General features: G+C 40.3%; 1 protein-coding gene across 1 annotated transcript in view; it reads left to right on the top strand.

Annotated features, from left to right (window-relative positions):
* Btbd9 (BTB domain containing 9) overlaps window positions 1-16,278 on the top strand; it is a 374,573-nt gene that overhangs the window by 43,341 nt on the left and 314,954 nt on the right. Inside the window, exon 5 of the mRNA XM_075979759.1 lies at window positions 13,526-13,745. Within this exon, the coding sequence (XP_075835874.1) occupies window positions 13,526-13,745 (220 nt within the window). The remainder of the gene's footprint in view (window positions 1-13,525; window positions 13,746-16,278) is intronic.

The raw sequence follows: 16,278 nt of genomic DNA, 5'->3' as shown, positions 1-16,278 counted from the left end.
GCCAGCTAAAGCTCAGGGCATTTCATGTCCTCAGGCAGGCAGTGCTTCTGCTGGGAGATGCTGAGCATGGCTTTGGTTATTCAGCTTGAGGGCTTCTGGATATTTGCCATTTCTGGTCAGACGAATGATACCTTTCTTGACTGGTTTGAGACATTCTTGAAATGCTGGTGGGCCCTAAATAGAAGTCCTTAGCCTACTTTTACTTCCCAAGTTGTCAGATCTCGATTTCAACTGAAAAGAACAGTAGTTCTTTGGCCTCACATATTTTGTGGGTGCACATTCATGCATATGTGTGCACAGAATGTGGAGGCCAGAGGTGAGCCTCAGGCATTACCTTGTGGGAGTCATCCAGCTTGATTCTGAGACCTGCTGTTTGCCTCGGGCCCGTTGAGTAGGCTGGCTGGCTGGGCGTCAGACTCCCGGGATCACCCTTCTGTTCTGGGGTTTACAGTTGTGTGCCGTTAGACTCAGCTTTTTATGGCGGTACTGGGAAATGATTTAGGTTCTCACTGCTGGTTTGGTAAACACTCTGTAGACTGAGCTGTCTCCTGAGTCCCTCAGCCAGACAAATTTGATTTTAAGTCCTGAATTAGTCATTAGCCGTATGATCTGGCAATAAATTAAGTTTTAGTTTTCTATCTCAGTATTAGGAGGATTAACTGGAATAATTTGTGTAAATACGGCATGTGGTTTCTTTTCCCCTCATCTCTGTATGTCATTGTGAATTGTTATATTCACCACATTCTTGTAAACAGTTTCCTTTACTTACCTTTGAGTTTTAAAGACAATGTTTTTTGTGGGTCTTATTTATTGATCTTTTATCCTGACCATTTAACACACTGACCAGTGTGTAACAAATGAACGCTTGCTGGATCAAAGCATGCTATGGTATTCGGGGAGCAGTCAAAGCTAGAGACCAAAAGAGTTGAAATCTGGTAAGAATAAGGAGTAAAAGAATCAAGCTCCAAGACTTGGAGACTTATAGGCTGGAGGCTTCAGGTGGAGAAGGAATTCGAAGGGCAGGGAGGCAGCAGAGATACAGGAAGTCCACAGAAGCCAGTCAGAGGGGAGAGCAGCTGTATGGAGAGGCAGTTATGCTGTCTCACAATGCCAGAGAGTCAAGGCGAATGGCAGTCGAGAGGACTCTGGATGTAAATCGTGTGAGTCATGAATAGTCTAACGGGAATCAGGCATTATGTTTGAAGGGATAACATGTACAGTGTGTTAGTGATTGGGTTTGTGGTTTGAGGTAAAAGGCAGTAGAGAAACAGAATGGTGTAGCTGTAGAGAACTAACCGCAGAGGTCTAGGAAGCAATTAGAGGGGCAGTTGAAGGTCAGTCTTAGCTGTGTAAGAGGATGAAGGTGACATAACGATGTTGGATTTTACACTTCCCAAACCCTCATTTTGTATCCTCTTATATAAGTGCCTCTCCTTCTTTCCTATGATTGGCTGATATGCCCTAGAACTGGGTTTGGTGAAGATTGGTTGGATCATGGATGTAGGTGTTAGGTATATTTGGCACTTCATACAGTTACTGGTTTCTTGGTTAGCCCATGTGTAAGCACTGGTGTTACGGGAGGTCCTCCCACTCCTCCAGCCTATCGCCGCTGAGATACCAGCCCCTTGGGGCGTGGTCTCTCTCCCTTTAAAAAAGCGGCCACTTCCCTCTCCTCTCTCTCTTCACTTCCTGCTCCGCCGGTGACTTGACTTCCTTCCTGGTTACGCAGAGGGCTGACAGTGATCTGTAAGTTTTTTCCCCTTTAAATAAATACCACCCTATTAATCATAATTCCAAACCGGTGTGGCATTGTTTGTGACTTACGCCTTCATTTGGCGCCCAACGTTTGGTTTTAGAACCTCTCCCGGCTCGCAGCCGCGAGTTCGGCTTGGCGGCCGGAAGTTCGGCTTGGCGGCCGCAAGTTCGGCTTGGCGGGCGCTTGTTCAGCTTGGCGGGAGCCCTTGCTTCCTCAGCCGCTGCCTGTGGATTTAAACTCCACAGGCCCACGTAGTCTCTGCCCGCCTGGTTTGCTCTTTTCTGAGTCGTTTTTAAATCCCCCTTGCAAGCACAGCTCTTAAGTGGCGCGAACCAGAGCACGCGGTTGCTGAAAGCTGCAACCCCTCAGGGTGACTCTGTCACGTGGAGGCATAAGCGGCTTCCAGGTTGCTCTTCTCTACCCCTGGATTCTGGTTTCTGGTTCCATCTCTGGAATTGATTTAATTACATTTACTTTGTTGAGCAACTTACATTTTCCAGTTTTTAACAAATACTAGGCGGACTCTGAAACAGGACCGTGTTTTCGTCGAGACTTGGCAACAGCGCCACCTGCTGGATAATAGGTAATATGGCAGTTCCCGTTTCCAACGCGAATTTTACTGTTCTGGTTACCAATACAATGGGTTATATCATGCAAGGTTTATATGACTATGGGGATAACTTAATTTACTGGTTACTAGGTTTTAGTATTCTTTTGCATATTCTATCATTTAGGAAGATCATGGCACTCCTAAGAACCATACAATCTTTACTAGAAACTCATGCAGGTCAGGAGATTAAGGATTCAAAAGAGACAATAATAAAAAGACTTGAAATGATTGAAGAAATGATTGGAGCTGGTGAACAGAGTAATAAGGCACAAGGACAGGATACAATGCCAACACCAGCTATTAGAACTGGCTTACCAAAGGTTTTAGCAGCATACCCTATACTTAATTCTGACAAAGCGTCAACTTCTAAAGGCTCAAAGGGAGTCAGAGAAGCTAGATGGACGCCAATAGCAATGAATGATCTAAAAGAAATTAAGCAAGCTATTGTTAATTTTGGCTTGCACTCTGCATACGTAAAGGAAATGATAAGGACTTGGGCTTCTAATGCTAGAGCTACCCCCCATGATTTCCATCAGTTAGTGTCTGCAGTTTTAGATAATGGACCTTCCTTGATGTTTGGAATTTATTTTAGAGAAGAATCCAAACATATGGAACAGCAAGGAAGAGCAAAAGGTATTGAGGTTTCCCAAGACCAAATTCTTGGTGCAGGAGAATATGCTGATCCACAGGTCCAAGCTCTTTATGATGATGAAGTACTGTGTCTATGTCACCAAGCAGCTTTAAATGCTTGGAATAGGATACAAGATCCAGCAAAAAGGGTTGAATCATATACCAGAATTAGGCAGGGACAGAGAGAACCCTTTATTGACTTTTTGCAAAGATTAATTAAGGCTCTGGACATAGGGGTAACAGACCCAGAAGCTAGACGAATACTTCTTGAATCTCTAGCTTTTGAGAATGCAAACATAGAATGCAAAAAGATAATTGGGCCTTTAAAGTCTAGATCAGCACCTATGGATGAATGGATTCAGCATACGATGAATGTTGAGACGTTTAGCTATAACGATGAATCTTGGGTAGGAGAAGCGATTTCCACAGCAATGAGGAGACATCAAACTGCCAGGTGTTTTAATTGTGGTAAATTAGGACATCTGAAAAGGGATTGCAGGCACAGAATTTCTAGGAATATTATCTCCTCTGGGAATGACAAAGATAGGAGACCTAGGCCTTCAGGTATATGTAGGAGATGCGGTAAAGGCCGACATTGGTCCAATGAATGCAGGTCAACAACAGACAAACAAGGCAACCCGATACCGTCGGGAAACTCCTTGAGGGGCCTCTCGCAGGCCCCCAAGCCAACAGTGGCCCAGTCATTCCCAGTCACAGTGGAGAACGTGCCTCACCAAGAAAATTAAAAGCTCCAATTTCTGCTGTAAAAAGTAATACTGGTCTAAATGATGAAATCCATGTGGAGGATGAGTCAAAAAACCCAGTTGGACAGAGTAAACGTATATTTTGGCAGACTTCTATTAATGATCAAAGACCAAAGCTAAGAGTCTGTATAAATGGCACTTTTATTGAAGGCTTATTAGACACAGGTGCGGATGTAAGTATCATTACCCCAGAATCTTGGCATCCGAATTGGCCTCTTCAAGAGGTTGATGTTCAGTTCCTGGGAATTGGAACCCTATCTCGTGTAAAACAAAGCACAAGATGGGTTGAATGCATAGGGCCCGAAGGGCAAATAGGAAGACTAAGGCCATATATAGCCAATATTGCCATAAATTTATGGGGCCGTGACCTGCTACAGCAATGGAATACCCAGATTAACATTCCTGTAGTTCCAGGAACTCATAATTCTGGGAAGTATATGATGAGGTATTATGGAAAAAGGTCACTAGCCATTCAGGCTGTACAAGAACATACAGCAAATACCAAACCTTTAGAGGTACCAACAGCCCTACCTTTAAAATGGCTAACTGAGAAGCCAATATGGATCAAACAGTGGCCTCTAGCTGAAGATAAACTACAGGCATTGGAACAGCTGGTGCAGGAGCAACTAGATGCTCACCACATTGAAGAATCAACCAGCCCTTGGAATTCTCCTGTGTTTGTTGTAAAAAAGAAATCTGGTAAATGGAGAATGGTGACAGATCTAAGAGCTGTCAACAAAGTAATTCAACCTATGGGCTCACTACAATCTGGAATTCCTTTGCCTTCTCTGTTACCAAAAGGATGGCCTCTTATAGTTATTGATTTGAAAGATTGTTTTTTCACTATACCGTTACAAGAAAAGGATAGAGAAAAATTTGCCTTCACAGTGCCTACTTATAATAATTCTCAGCCCAATAGGAGATATCAATGGACTGTCCTCCCACAGGGTATGCTCAATAGTCCTACACTGTGCCAATATTTTGTAAGTAAGCCATTGGAAATAATTCGTAAACAATTCCCCAAGTCCATTATTTATCATTACATGGATGACATCTTGTTATCTGATTCAAATAAAGATACTTTAGAAAGGATGTTTGAAGAAGTAAAGAAAGTCTTGCCTAGGTGGGGATTACAAATTGCCCCTGAAAAGATTCAAAGAGGAAATTCTATTAATTACCTAGGTTACAGAATAGGGTTAGAGAAAATTAAAACGCAAAAGGCACAAATTAGGAGAGACCGGTTAAAGACTCTTAATGACTTCCAAAGATTGTTAGGAGACATTTCCAGTCTACGACCAGCTGTTGGGATAACACCTGATCTAATAGTTCATTTAAACAAAACCTTAGATGGTGATAAAGATTTGAATAGTCCAAGAGAACTGACAGCTGAAGCAGAAAAGGAACTGACAATGATTGAGGAAAAATTACAGGAGGCACATGTGGATAGGGTGAACCCAAATCTTAGCTGCATCCTAGTCATATTGCCTTCCAGAATTTCTCCTACAGGGATTCTAATGCAGAGGGAAGATATTATTTTGGAGTGGATATTTATACCTAATAAACCAAGTAAAAAATTAAAAACTTATGTGGAAAAAGTCTCTGAATTAATTATAAAAGGTAAGCTGAGACTTCGTCAACTAGCAGGTATAGACCCAGCAGAAATTATAGTGCCTTTTACTACTGAAGAAATAAAAAAGTTATGGGAAGACAATGAACCGTGGCAAAGAGCTTGTGCTAATTTTTTGGGAGAAATTAATAGCAACTATCCCAAAAGTGGTAGACTTAACCTCATAAAAAGAACTTCTTGGATTCTTCCTAGAATTGTACGTGATGCTCCAATAACTGGAGCCCGTACGTTCTATACTGATGCAAATAACTCAGGGAAAGCAGGTTACAAGTCAGATGAATTGAGTAAGGTGGAACAAAGCCCTTATAATTCTGTCCAGAAGGCAGAATTATATGCCATTCTTATGGTGCTAAGGGATTTTAAAGAACCTCTTAATATAGTTACAGATTCACAATATGCAGAAAGAGTTATCTTGCATATTGAAACCGCTGAATTTATACCAGATGACACAGAGTTGACTTCATTGTTTATCCAGGTACAAGACATAATCAGGAACAGGCTTTGTCCGATGTACATAACACACATCCGGTCCCATACAGGTCTGCCTGGTCCTCTAGCCCAAGGCAACGCTGAGATTGATCAATTATTGATTGGAAGTGTGTTGCAGGCCTCAGAATTTCATAAGAAGCATCATGTCAATAGTAAAGGCCTAAAGAAAGAATTTTCCATTACTTGGCAACAAGCTAAGGACATTATAAAGAGATGTCCTACTTGTTCTTTCTATAATCAAACACCGTTGCCTGCAGGGAGTAACCCAAAGGGCACTAAGAGAAATGAAATCTGGCAGATGGATGTGTTCCACTTTATAGAATTTGGTAAATTAAAATATGTACACCACACCATAGACACGTATTCAGGTTTTCAATGGGCTACTGCCCTGAGCTCAGAAAAGGCTGATTCAGTAATCACACATTTATTGGAAGTTATGGCCATCATGGGTATACCTGCGCAAATAAAGACAGATAATGGTCCAGCATATGTATCTAAGAAAATGAAACGCTTTTTTGATTATTATAATATAAAACACATTACAGGTATACCAAATAATCCTACAGGTCAGGCAGTTATAGAAAGATCAAATCGTACTATAAAGGATATGCTGAACAAACAGAAAGGGACCGAAAATACCCCCAGAAATAGATTACATAATGCTTTATTAACCTTGAATTTTCTTAACGCTAATGAGAAAGGAATGACAGCAGCAGAGAGACATTGGATAATGGAAAAGTCTGCTGAACTAAAGCAACCGATTTATTTCAAAGATGTGCGGACCTCTCAGTGGAAGCCAGGAGATGTGCTACGTTGGGGAAGGGGTTTTGCTCTTGTTTCCACAGGAGAAGAAAAATTGTGGATACCATCAAAATTAATAAAGTTTCGATTTGAAGAAGAGAAACCTCTTGGAAAGGAGAAATGACAACTCATCCACAATGATTATATTCATACAGGTGGTAAGAAAAACATATAGAATGGGGGCAGGGTTCTGTTCTTATCTCCACAGGAAAACACTCATCTTTGAGAAATTCAAGGGACCCTGGATGTTTGGATACTGACAGATGGAAAAATACCTGCCCGATAGGAAATATCAAGAAAACTGAATGGGCTGTGTAAGTAATATTAAACCATATTTCTAAATTTATAAAGCTGGTATTGAAGTTGGACTCTGGCTCAGTCCCTCTCCAATTCCAAGCCTGTTAGTAAGAGAAAAACCCAGAGTTTCTGGAGTTTCTGTCTCATGTCAAGAGCCATGATGTGGGACAGAAAGAAATATGAGTTTAGAAAACATCTTTGCTTTTCTTCATATCTATCATACTTTTCATTGAATATATCTATCATGTCTTTCATTGAATATATATATATGTCTATATGATTAATGCTTAAGTTTTTCATAATGAACAATGAGTTTTTCCTGAAGTGACATTTGAAGTTTCCAGGAAGAAGATGGGGCCCCATAACAACAACTCCACCTGGTTGATATGACGTCATGATACTGATAGCGCTACAACAAGACCTGCTTTGGGTACCAGCTGCACAAGACAGTTCCAACTTGGTTAGCTGAAATGGTGCACATCTTATACAACATTTTGGCCAGACCTGCACAAAATACTCAGAGACTATTGGCAATATTAAAAGACTTGATCTTGAAATTTAACCATCATTTTACTTTCACAGGATCCCCCAGAAAGAACGTCGCCCCCATGACAGCTGGAAGTAATTCTAGAGGACGACGTCCCCTCTCCCAGTAAAGTTTGCCCTTGGGTTTAGGGACATCATTTAGGGGTTGATTATAATTAGTATACGATTGAGGGTTGGGGGAGGAATTTTATAAGCTCAGGGATCATTTTGGAAAAAAAAAAAAAAAAAAAAAAAAAAAAAAAAAAGAGGGATGATGGGATAATAGATTTGTAATTGTGAGTTACTGTTTTTAGACAAATATATTGGTATAGATTCTTGTATATTGATACAAAGTTAAATTATATTGACTATTGTATGCATGCATGTTTCTACCTTGTTTAAAACATTTTTATGTATTGACATATATAGTATTGTATATATTTACCATATTGCTGTGTACATTTCTACCTCTGATTAAGATACTTATATAATGTTTGTGTATTGATATATATTTACCTACTGCAATGTATATTTGTACATTGTTTATATTTGGAGGTCATTGTCCTCATTTGTTTCACAGTTGTTTATTGTCTTAATCTTTAAGTTAGATAGATATTGAGAATTATATAGACTAATAGTCATCTAAGTTTGTCATTTATAATTAGACTAATCAGGTTCTTTAGATATATAGAGATTATACTCAGTATAGATAGTCTTCAACTTCTTCAAAGAGCTGTAGAAAATGGCCTTTAATCTAACTCAGAGTTTTGTGGTAGTGAGACACAATTGCTCCTGGCAACACCACTCTATTCCCGAGAGAATGTTGAGCACCAAAGACACTCCACCTGGAGCCTTTCCTTTTGGCAGAACTGGCCTTGGGGCAAAGAAATGCCCATACCTCAACCACTGACAAAGATACAGAGCATGCATCAATGGATAAAACAGGGCTGTCTTATCCTGCCAAGACAGGGTAAGATAGTTTTGAAAAGTTGCTTGCCTTTGAAAATGGTGTGTCAGTTATGTTAGGCCTTAGCCAAAGTTGGTTGCTTCAACACTGCTAATGTGACTTTGGGTGATTGCCTAGGTAGCTAGTTGTCTCTGTGATTTGTTGCATGTTTTGGAAGTTGTTTTACTGAACTTCCTAATTAACCAGGTAACATTATTTCCCTTCTCAGATCTTCGATGGGGTTGAAGACTATATAGATGTAGTTACTTTTCTCTCATGACTTGGCCAATTTATTTATTATACAAGACCTAAGCTAGTTAGAATAGGATATTTGTACTTATTGTATATAATTTCATAGTAGGTTTAGAACTCTCTTATTTAAACAAAAGGGGGAGGTGTTACGGGAGGTCCTCCCACTCCTCCAGCCTATCGCCGCTGAGATACCAGCCCCTTGGGGCGTGGTCTCTCTCCCTTTAAAAAAGCGGCCACTTCCCTCTCCTCTCTCTCTTCACTTCCTGCTCCGCCGGTGACTTGACTTCCTTCCTGGTTACGCAGAGGGCTGACAGTGATCTGTAAGTTTTTTCCCCTTTAAATAAATACCACCCTATTAATCATAATTCCAAACCGGTGTGGCATTGTTTGTGACTTACGCCTTCACACTGGATTCTAGTTCTCTGGGAGATTCCTTGGGGAGGAAATACTAAGGCACTCAGTTCTGGAATGATGTGTTTTCTGTGACTATTGCTCATCAGGGTAAAATTTTCATTTTGGAGACATTCAGGCAGAGCTTAAGGAATAGATTATAAAAGTGTTTGGCAATCATAAAATCATTGAGTTAAATAGCAGGATATTTTCTGACTTTTATAGTATTTAGATAGTAAAACCAATATTAAAAATACTGTGGAAACACAATACATTCCTAGCAGATTCGTAAAGAGATTATTTTCTAAGAACTATCCAAACATTCGGATAATTATTTTAACACATTTTTTTTGTTGTTGTTGTTGGAAAACAAAGCCGAACAGCTCAGAACCATTCTTCGGCTGATGGTTTGGAAGCTCGCTCTGCTGGTATTGGAAGAGCTTGCTCTGCTGATTTTGGAGCTGCTGGGGGATTGTATGACTGTTGATATTATTACCTGGCATGTGTTCGTGTTTAGAGGCTAATCAGGAATGCAGAGGGCCTCTCTTACAAGTTCATAGACCGGGGCTTCTAGAAGAGTCTCTCCTCAATGCCTACTTAGATACTTTACTAAATTGCACACGCCACCCCATTTTAAAGGGGGCGATCCAGAAGATGTTTTTACTCAGTGATGAGGGCTGGTCTCTTTAGAAGGTAGTTTACATAGTTTTGTGCATATATAATAAGCATTCATCTATGCAGCTAGGGAAAGGAAATGTCCTTTTTAATGAAATCTTAGGATATTTGAACAGCCTCCTTTCCATTCTCTTAACATTTAGTTTTATCTTAATTCTATAGATGCTGCTTTGAAAGTCAGTGCTTTATCTGATGAGGCTGAGTTGTACTTTGCTTTGTTTATCTCATGTTTTAGACTATTGGAAAGAGAACAGTAACTTCTTATTTCTGCATGCATATAGCATAGAGCCTCAGGATATCTTTATTGAGTAAAAGTCAATATGTTCCTAAGACTGCTGAGGTACATTGTCGGGGTGTGTGTGCATGCCTGTGTGAGTTACTGCTCTATGGATCTTTGCAACTGTGATAGAATTGTTGGTTTTTATTTGTCTAGATGCACTCATTAGATTGAGTTCTTTAATGATCTAGTTGTGTCCTTTTTTGCCTGTGGTCTTCTAGCACCTGTCACAGTGTCTGAATCAAGATTTTTTAAATACATAAGACTGAATGAATCCTTTGTTTCTAAACTAGAATTTAAGTCTTTCTCCCCCATCACATAAAAACAATTGTAACATGAACTTTCAACTCTTGGCTCTTTCACTGCTGTGTCATCTGTGGGGTGCATTCATCTGTGGAGGTGTTCAGTGTCAGTGTAGGTCTCTTGTTCTGCCAGATGCTGAACATCTGGGGCTGAGTCCAGTACTGTGATTCGCACAGGAGAGGCAGCTTTGAAACCCGTTTCTTTAAATAAATTGGATGGTGGTCCCATTTAGCTGCATGCTATTGCTTGGTAACTTGCTAAAGTTGCCAGGTAAACTAATTGCCTAGTCTGGGATCAAACAGTAGGAAGTAGATGCTCTTCTGTAATTTCTCCTAGTTGATTTCTTCTTTGTTTCCACTTGTGTGTTTGTATCAGAATTGAGAAGTGTGGAAACAAGGTCTGGAAATAGTAGGTTAATGGGGAAAGTTAAAGCAAGACAGGAACTTTGGGAAAGTCATTTGTAATGACACAGCTGTTAGCAAGTATCGAGGGAGGGAGGCAGGGGCCCCATACATTTCAGGAAGTGTAGGAGATGACTTAGGTGACAAAAGTGGGTAAAGAGATTCTAGTGGGCAGAGAGCTATTTTGTATCCAAATAATTCATTGGTATAAGTGCCTGTCTCAAGTGCTATGTCCCTAGGATGATTATAAACATAAGAGAATAACACAGGGTTGTTAGCCCAGTGCCTCAGCTTTTCTCACCGTGTAGCTTGCTTTAAATTATGACTCAATCTCTGAGCATGTTCATGCAACCTCTTGTCTATCTTTGGAGTGTTGGCTTTTAGGTATCAGTACCTGGTGACCCCTTCCTTACCTGTGAAATTTGATCTATAGATGACTTCATAGTCCTAGACACTAATCTCAGTTGGAGAGAGGAGGGAGCTTGAAATAACCCAACTATCCCCTTTTCCCCCTTTCTAATAATTGGTTTGTTTTTACCTAGCTATAGGACTTTAAAGCTCATTTTTCTTAATGGCTATAAAACATATTATAAATCATAAACGTAAAGAACATTTTGATTGCTATTTATGATCTTGCTCATTTCCTGCTACTGCCTTCCATTTCCTGAAAGGTTTTTTTGTTCATGGATAGAGAGATACAGGTACTAAGAATACTCATGCTTTGAATACTTTTGTAGTATAAAATTTTCCAGGATGACTTTTCCTTTTAAATTTATCATTTAACTGTAGATTTTGAAGAGAAAGATTACATTGGAGCTGTATTTTTATCTAGCAGTGTACACCTACTTGTCACAAGGGGATTTCCACTTGTGTAAATGGTCTTCAGTTGGAGCCAAAGATGCTCTCCGGGAATGAGTATGTTGAGAATGGCTAGAAAATGCTCAAGTACTCTTGAAATAGACTTCAAAAGAAGACTATTTCTATTTTAGATTTCAGCTGTAATCATTAGAAACTCTTGGACCGGCTGTATTATTTAGAGTGTGATAGATTTTTAGTACTGAAGGAAGCTCTCTTCAGATGGTTTTAGTTTCTAAGCTTGAAGGCTTGACACAAGTCCCTCTGTGTCTCAGTCTTAACTTGTGCTGTCTTAACAGTCCCATCAGAATTTGCCTATGAAGGAGGCTCAGAGCCTTAAACTAGTAGTGGGACTCCCTGGATGCCTGGGTTTGACACCAGCTCTGCTGAACAACAGGTCCATTGAGCTTTTCTTGCTTCTACGACTTAACTGTGCTGGCCACAGTGCTGTACTATGCTCTGGGAGCAATATGAGGACTAAATCAAAGAGCTAATATTTGTAAGTGCATGCAGCGGTGTCTGGGAGGAGTATGGAGAGTGATCAGAATCGGCCGTGGGAGGTTGTGAAGGTGCCACTTCAGTCGTTGAGCATTGCCCTACTTGCTTTGTTTCCTGAGTTGCTTCAGTTGCTTTTAGCTGCATTTGTTGTCCTCTTCTGGAGCCACTGTTACCTGTTTTTATTTGTAAACTTCCACAAGCCAATTCCCACCATATCTGCAGTGCCGAATTCTTCCTCCTGCTTTTTCTTTGTGCACCTGATAAGTCTCCCTTTTCCCTGCATACTATATGGCCAAGCTGTATGTGCTTGCTGGGAAACCTGCATAGTTCTCTTATGTACGTGCAATATAGTGATGACTGTTTCTAAAAGAGCACGCTGTATGCTTTACAAACACCTGCTCAGTCTTCACAGGGGACATGTAGGGGACAAGCATTGTCCTCTTAAGAAATTGACATTTAGAAAGAGTAATTTCTCCCAGGTGACATATCCAGTTCAGGGTACAGCCTTGATTTAAATTATGACTCAGTCTCTGAGCACAAGCATCCTTGTGTCTTTCCGTGGAGAGTGCCGGTTTAGGTGTCAGTCCCTGGAGACACCGTCCTTACCTGTGAAGCATGATATATATAAATGACTTTAAAGTCCCAGACACTAATCTCTCATTGGAGAAAGGAGGGAGCTTAAGATAGCTACAATATTGATTCTGATTACAGGCTTCTGAATTTTCAATTAAAAAAAAACAGGGCTGGAGATATGGCTCAGTGGTTAAGAGCATTGGCTGATCTTCCAGAGGACCCGGGTTTAATTCCCAGCACTTACCTGGCAGCTCACAGCTATCTGTAACTCCTGTTCCAGGGTATCTAACACCCTCACACCAATGCACGTAAAAGAAAATTAAATAAATTAAAACAGCAGCAACAACAAAAATCAAGTGATGTTTATTTTCTTTTAAGGTAGGCTCTTCCTTTCTCCGCATGGAAAACTGCTGCGTCTTGTCTGTATGTGGCTCACAGTGAGCAGCACTGGAGCTTCTTCTCTCGTTTGGCCTGTTGGCTGGACACCTGTCCTGGGTCCAGATGGCAGGTGCAGATCATCTGATGTGCTGTTTCTGATCAGCAGACATTAGATTAAAGCTGCTAACGGGATGAACAGAGAGGATTGCTTGTCCTGCTACTTGTGATTCTAGTAGTGACGTTCCCTTAATATCTAGTGTCTGGCTCACTATAGATGTGGTAGTGACATTCAGTTTGAATGCTGAGCTATTTTAATTTTGGTGGACATACTATATTCTTCATTTCCATCTTCATGCCTATGCAACTTAAAATCAAATGCAGATACTAGAGTTAACTAGAATGCTTAGATGTTCACTTTCCCTTCACTAGTACAGAGTCATGAAAGTCACCCCTTCACTCGCTCTGTTTCTAACTGTAGTACCAGAAGAAAACATCGCAACTATGAAGTACGGAGCCCAGGTTGTGAAAGGAGAGCTGAAGTCAGCCTTGTTGGATGGTGACACTCAAAATTATGACTTGGATCATGGATTTTCCAGGCATCCCATCGATGATGACTGCCGCTCTGGCATTGAGATCAAGCTCGGCCAGCCGTCCATTATCAACCACATACGCCTCCTCCTGTGGGACCGTGACAGCCGGTGAGGCCTTCTGTCCCTGAGACACTGATGTTGCATTTGTTGAAGAGGACCTAACTTTTTGGTCATCTGCTTTGGTTCCTCTCCCTTACTGCTTTTTTATTTACTGGCAAAGGGGGCAGTTATTGAGAAAGACAGTGTCTCTGTCTTAGGGTTACCATTGCTATGATGAAACACCACAGCCAAAACAACTTGTTAGACTGTTAGATACTCAGTGACAATCTGCTTTGGTTTTATAAGTTTAAATTACCTATTTGTGATCATTCTGCTATTTCTCTTGGTTAGTTGTAGAGAAAGAATTAAAAGTTAGATTTCTTTAAAATGTCCTTTTTAAAATTTAAAGTTTTTGGTATTTTATTTTGTGTATTATGAGTGTTTTGCTTGCATGTATGTATGTGCATCATGAGTATCTGGCCTCCCGGAGGCCATAATAAGGTGCTGGATACTCTGGGGCTGGAGTTTCAGACTGTTGTGAGTCACCATGTATGTGCTGGAAATCAAACCTGGGTCCTCTGAAGAGCAGCCTGTGCTCTTAACCACTGAGCCATCTCTCTAGCCCCCTTTTGTCCTCCCTATATACAAGCACCGAATAAGTGTTTATTTTGGGATATACAGAAAAGCACAAAGAAGAAAGTAAAAACTGCTGTAATCTCACCACTACCTGTTACTAAAATTCGTATTTATCTGTGTTTGTTTTCTCCCTGTCTGTTTCATACACATATGCACATTACAGAGTCTTCATGTAGCTTCACAAAATATAGACTAGCTATATGGAAAACTTACCTCTACTTTTTATTTTTCTTCCTTAAGAGGCAGAGTCTTAATAATTTGCCTAGCCTGATCTCAAACTTGGATTTTTTTTTTGCCACAGTTTCCCAAATTCTTGTATTACAGATGTGTGTGCCCCACTGTGTCTTTGAAATGTAGTAACTGAAACATGAAATTAAAGCCCAGTGTGTTTCAGTTACTACATTTAAAACATTCTATTAGTTTTGAAATATTATCTGGCATCCTTCCATATAAGTAAACATTATTTATTTGATCCCTTAATACTGGATATTATGAAAACTTTAAAATACATATCATTTTATGACTGAAGAAATTGTCTTTCAGTGCATAGCTAAGCATCCTAGGAATGAAGTCAAATTGAGAAAGAAGTGGAGTGATCTTCAGGCCACTGCGTGTGCCCAGTGTCTTAGCAGCTCCAAGAGTGCTTTCCTTCCAGCACCTCTGTCGAACTCTGGTCTGCTTGTGCCTGTGCATTCCTGGTGTCAGAAGCACCAGGGCAGTGATGAGCAGAACTACGTGGTCTCTAGTAGTACTTTTAGCCTAAGGCCTATGGAACCTGCTGTGCCTTTTGGGTCTGGGCCTGTCAGTTCAGTGGGAGTAGTGACAGGGCTCACATGGAAGGAAGAGAGTGTGTCCTGGTAGCACTTTGAATTTTTGACCATTTGAGGGAATCTTTTTAAGGTGATTTAGTCAGCATTTGTATGTGTAGTGTTGTTTTTGAGATCCCTAGGTGATAGCTGTTTTGTTTTTATTAAGAATATACTGGGGAGATGGCTCAGTAGTTCAGATCCATGTACTGCTCTTGTGGAGAGGGTAAGAGTTTGATTCCAGCACTCACGTTGGGGACTCACAACCACATGTAATGTGTGCTGTAAAATAAATCCTTTAAAAAAAAGAGTGCATTTCCTCACATGTGTCTTGGTGTGGATATTTGGTGCATGACTGACGAAGTGGTTAGAATTAATTCATGTTTCTCATTTCCAATAATCCCTGGTTAATAATAACAGTGTAATAATATTTATATTGCACTTCCATTACTTGTATATGGTAGGCTTTCTAAAGGCTTTACGTATTTCATTCATTTAATTAATAATGAAATTGGTATAAAAATAATAAAGGAAAAGGCTAGTGTGCTTGAACCTGAAAGCACAGCTCATTGTTCCCATGATGTTAAATATTTATCGGCCACTTTGTTTTAGTATCTGTATTCCATTCACAGAGGACTTAGCTTTACCTGTTCTTTTCTCACAGCATTGTTAACATTTGAAGTAAAGGTGAAAAATTCAAAATCTTAAGCCAAAAAGATTCTGATGTGTTGTAAAATTATATCCCACATTACTGATAACCCAGAGAGGTTCAATAAAAGGTTATAGCCAGTTTGAGGCTGAGCGATAAAATGAATGGGAGTTGAGGGGACAGCAGAAAGTGAGGGGATGACACAAAATAAGCTGACCTTTTCTGGCCACAGCTGTGGGTTGCAGGCTGACATTTATGCTCACCTAAATCTTCCGAGATTGTTCCTGTTGATATTACAGTACAAGTAATAACTGCACCTCAAATTTAAATTTGGCTCATGGCAAGGAAGTACAGATGTTTTCAGTATGGGACCAGCATGTAACGGTCCCAGGCAGCTGCCTAGGGGAGGATGATGGGCTGTTTTCATTACAGCCAGGTTATTAGCTGGCAAGTTTTAAGTTGCATCCCAAAGAAACAAGCATTATCTTTCCTCCATGTCATTTATTTTCCA

The sequence above is a fragment of the Microtus pennsylvanicus genome, chromosome 7 (genome assembly GCF_037038515.1).
Source record: "Microtus pennsylvanicus isolate mMicPen1 chromosome 7, mMicPen1.hap1, whole genome shotgun sequence".
Lineage (NCBI taxonomy): Eukaryota > Metazoa > Chordata > Mammalia > Rodentia > Cricetidae > Microtus > Microtus pennsylvanicus.
Note: the sequence above shows the minus strand (reverse complement) of the source record. Positions and strands in the feature narration are given on the sequence as shown.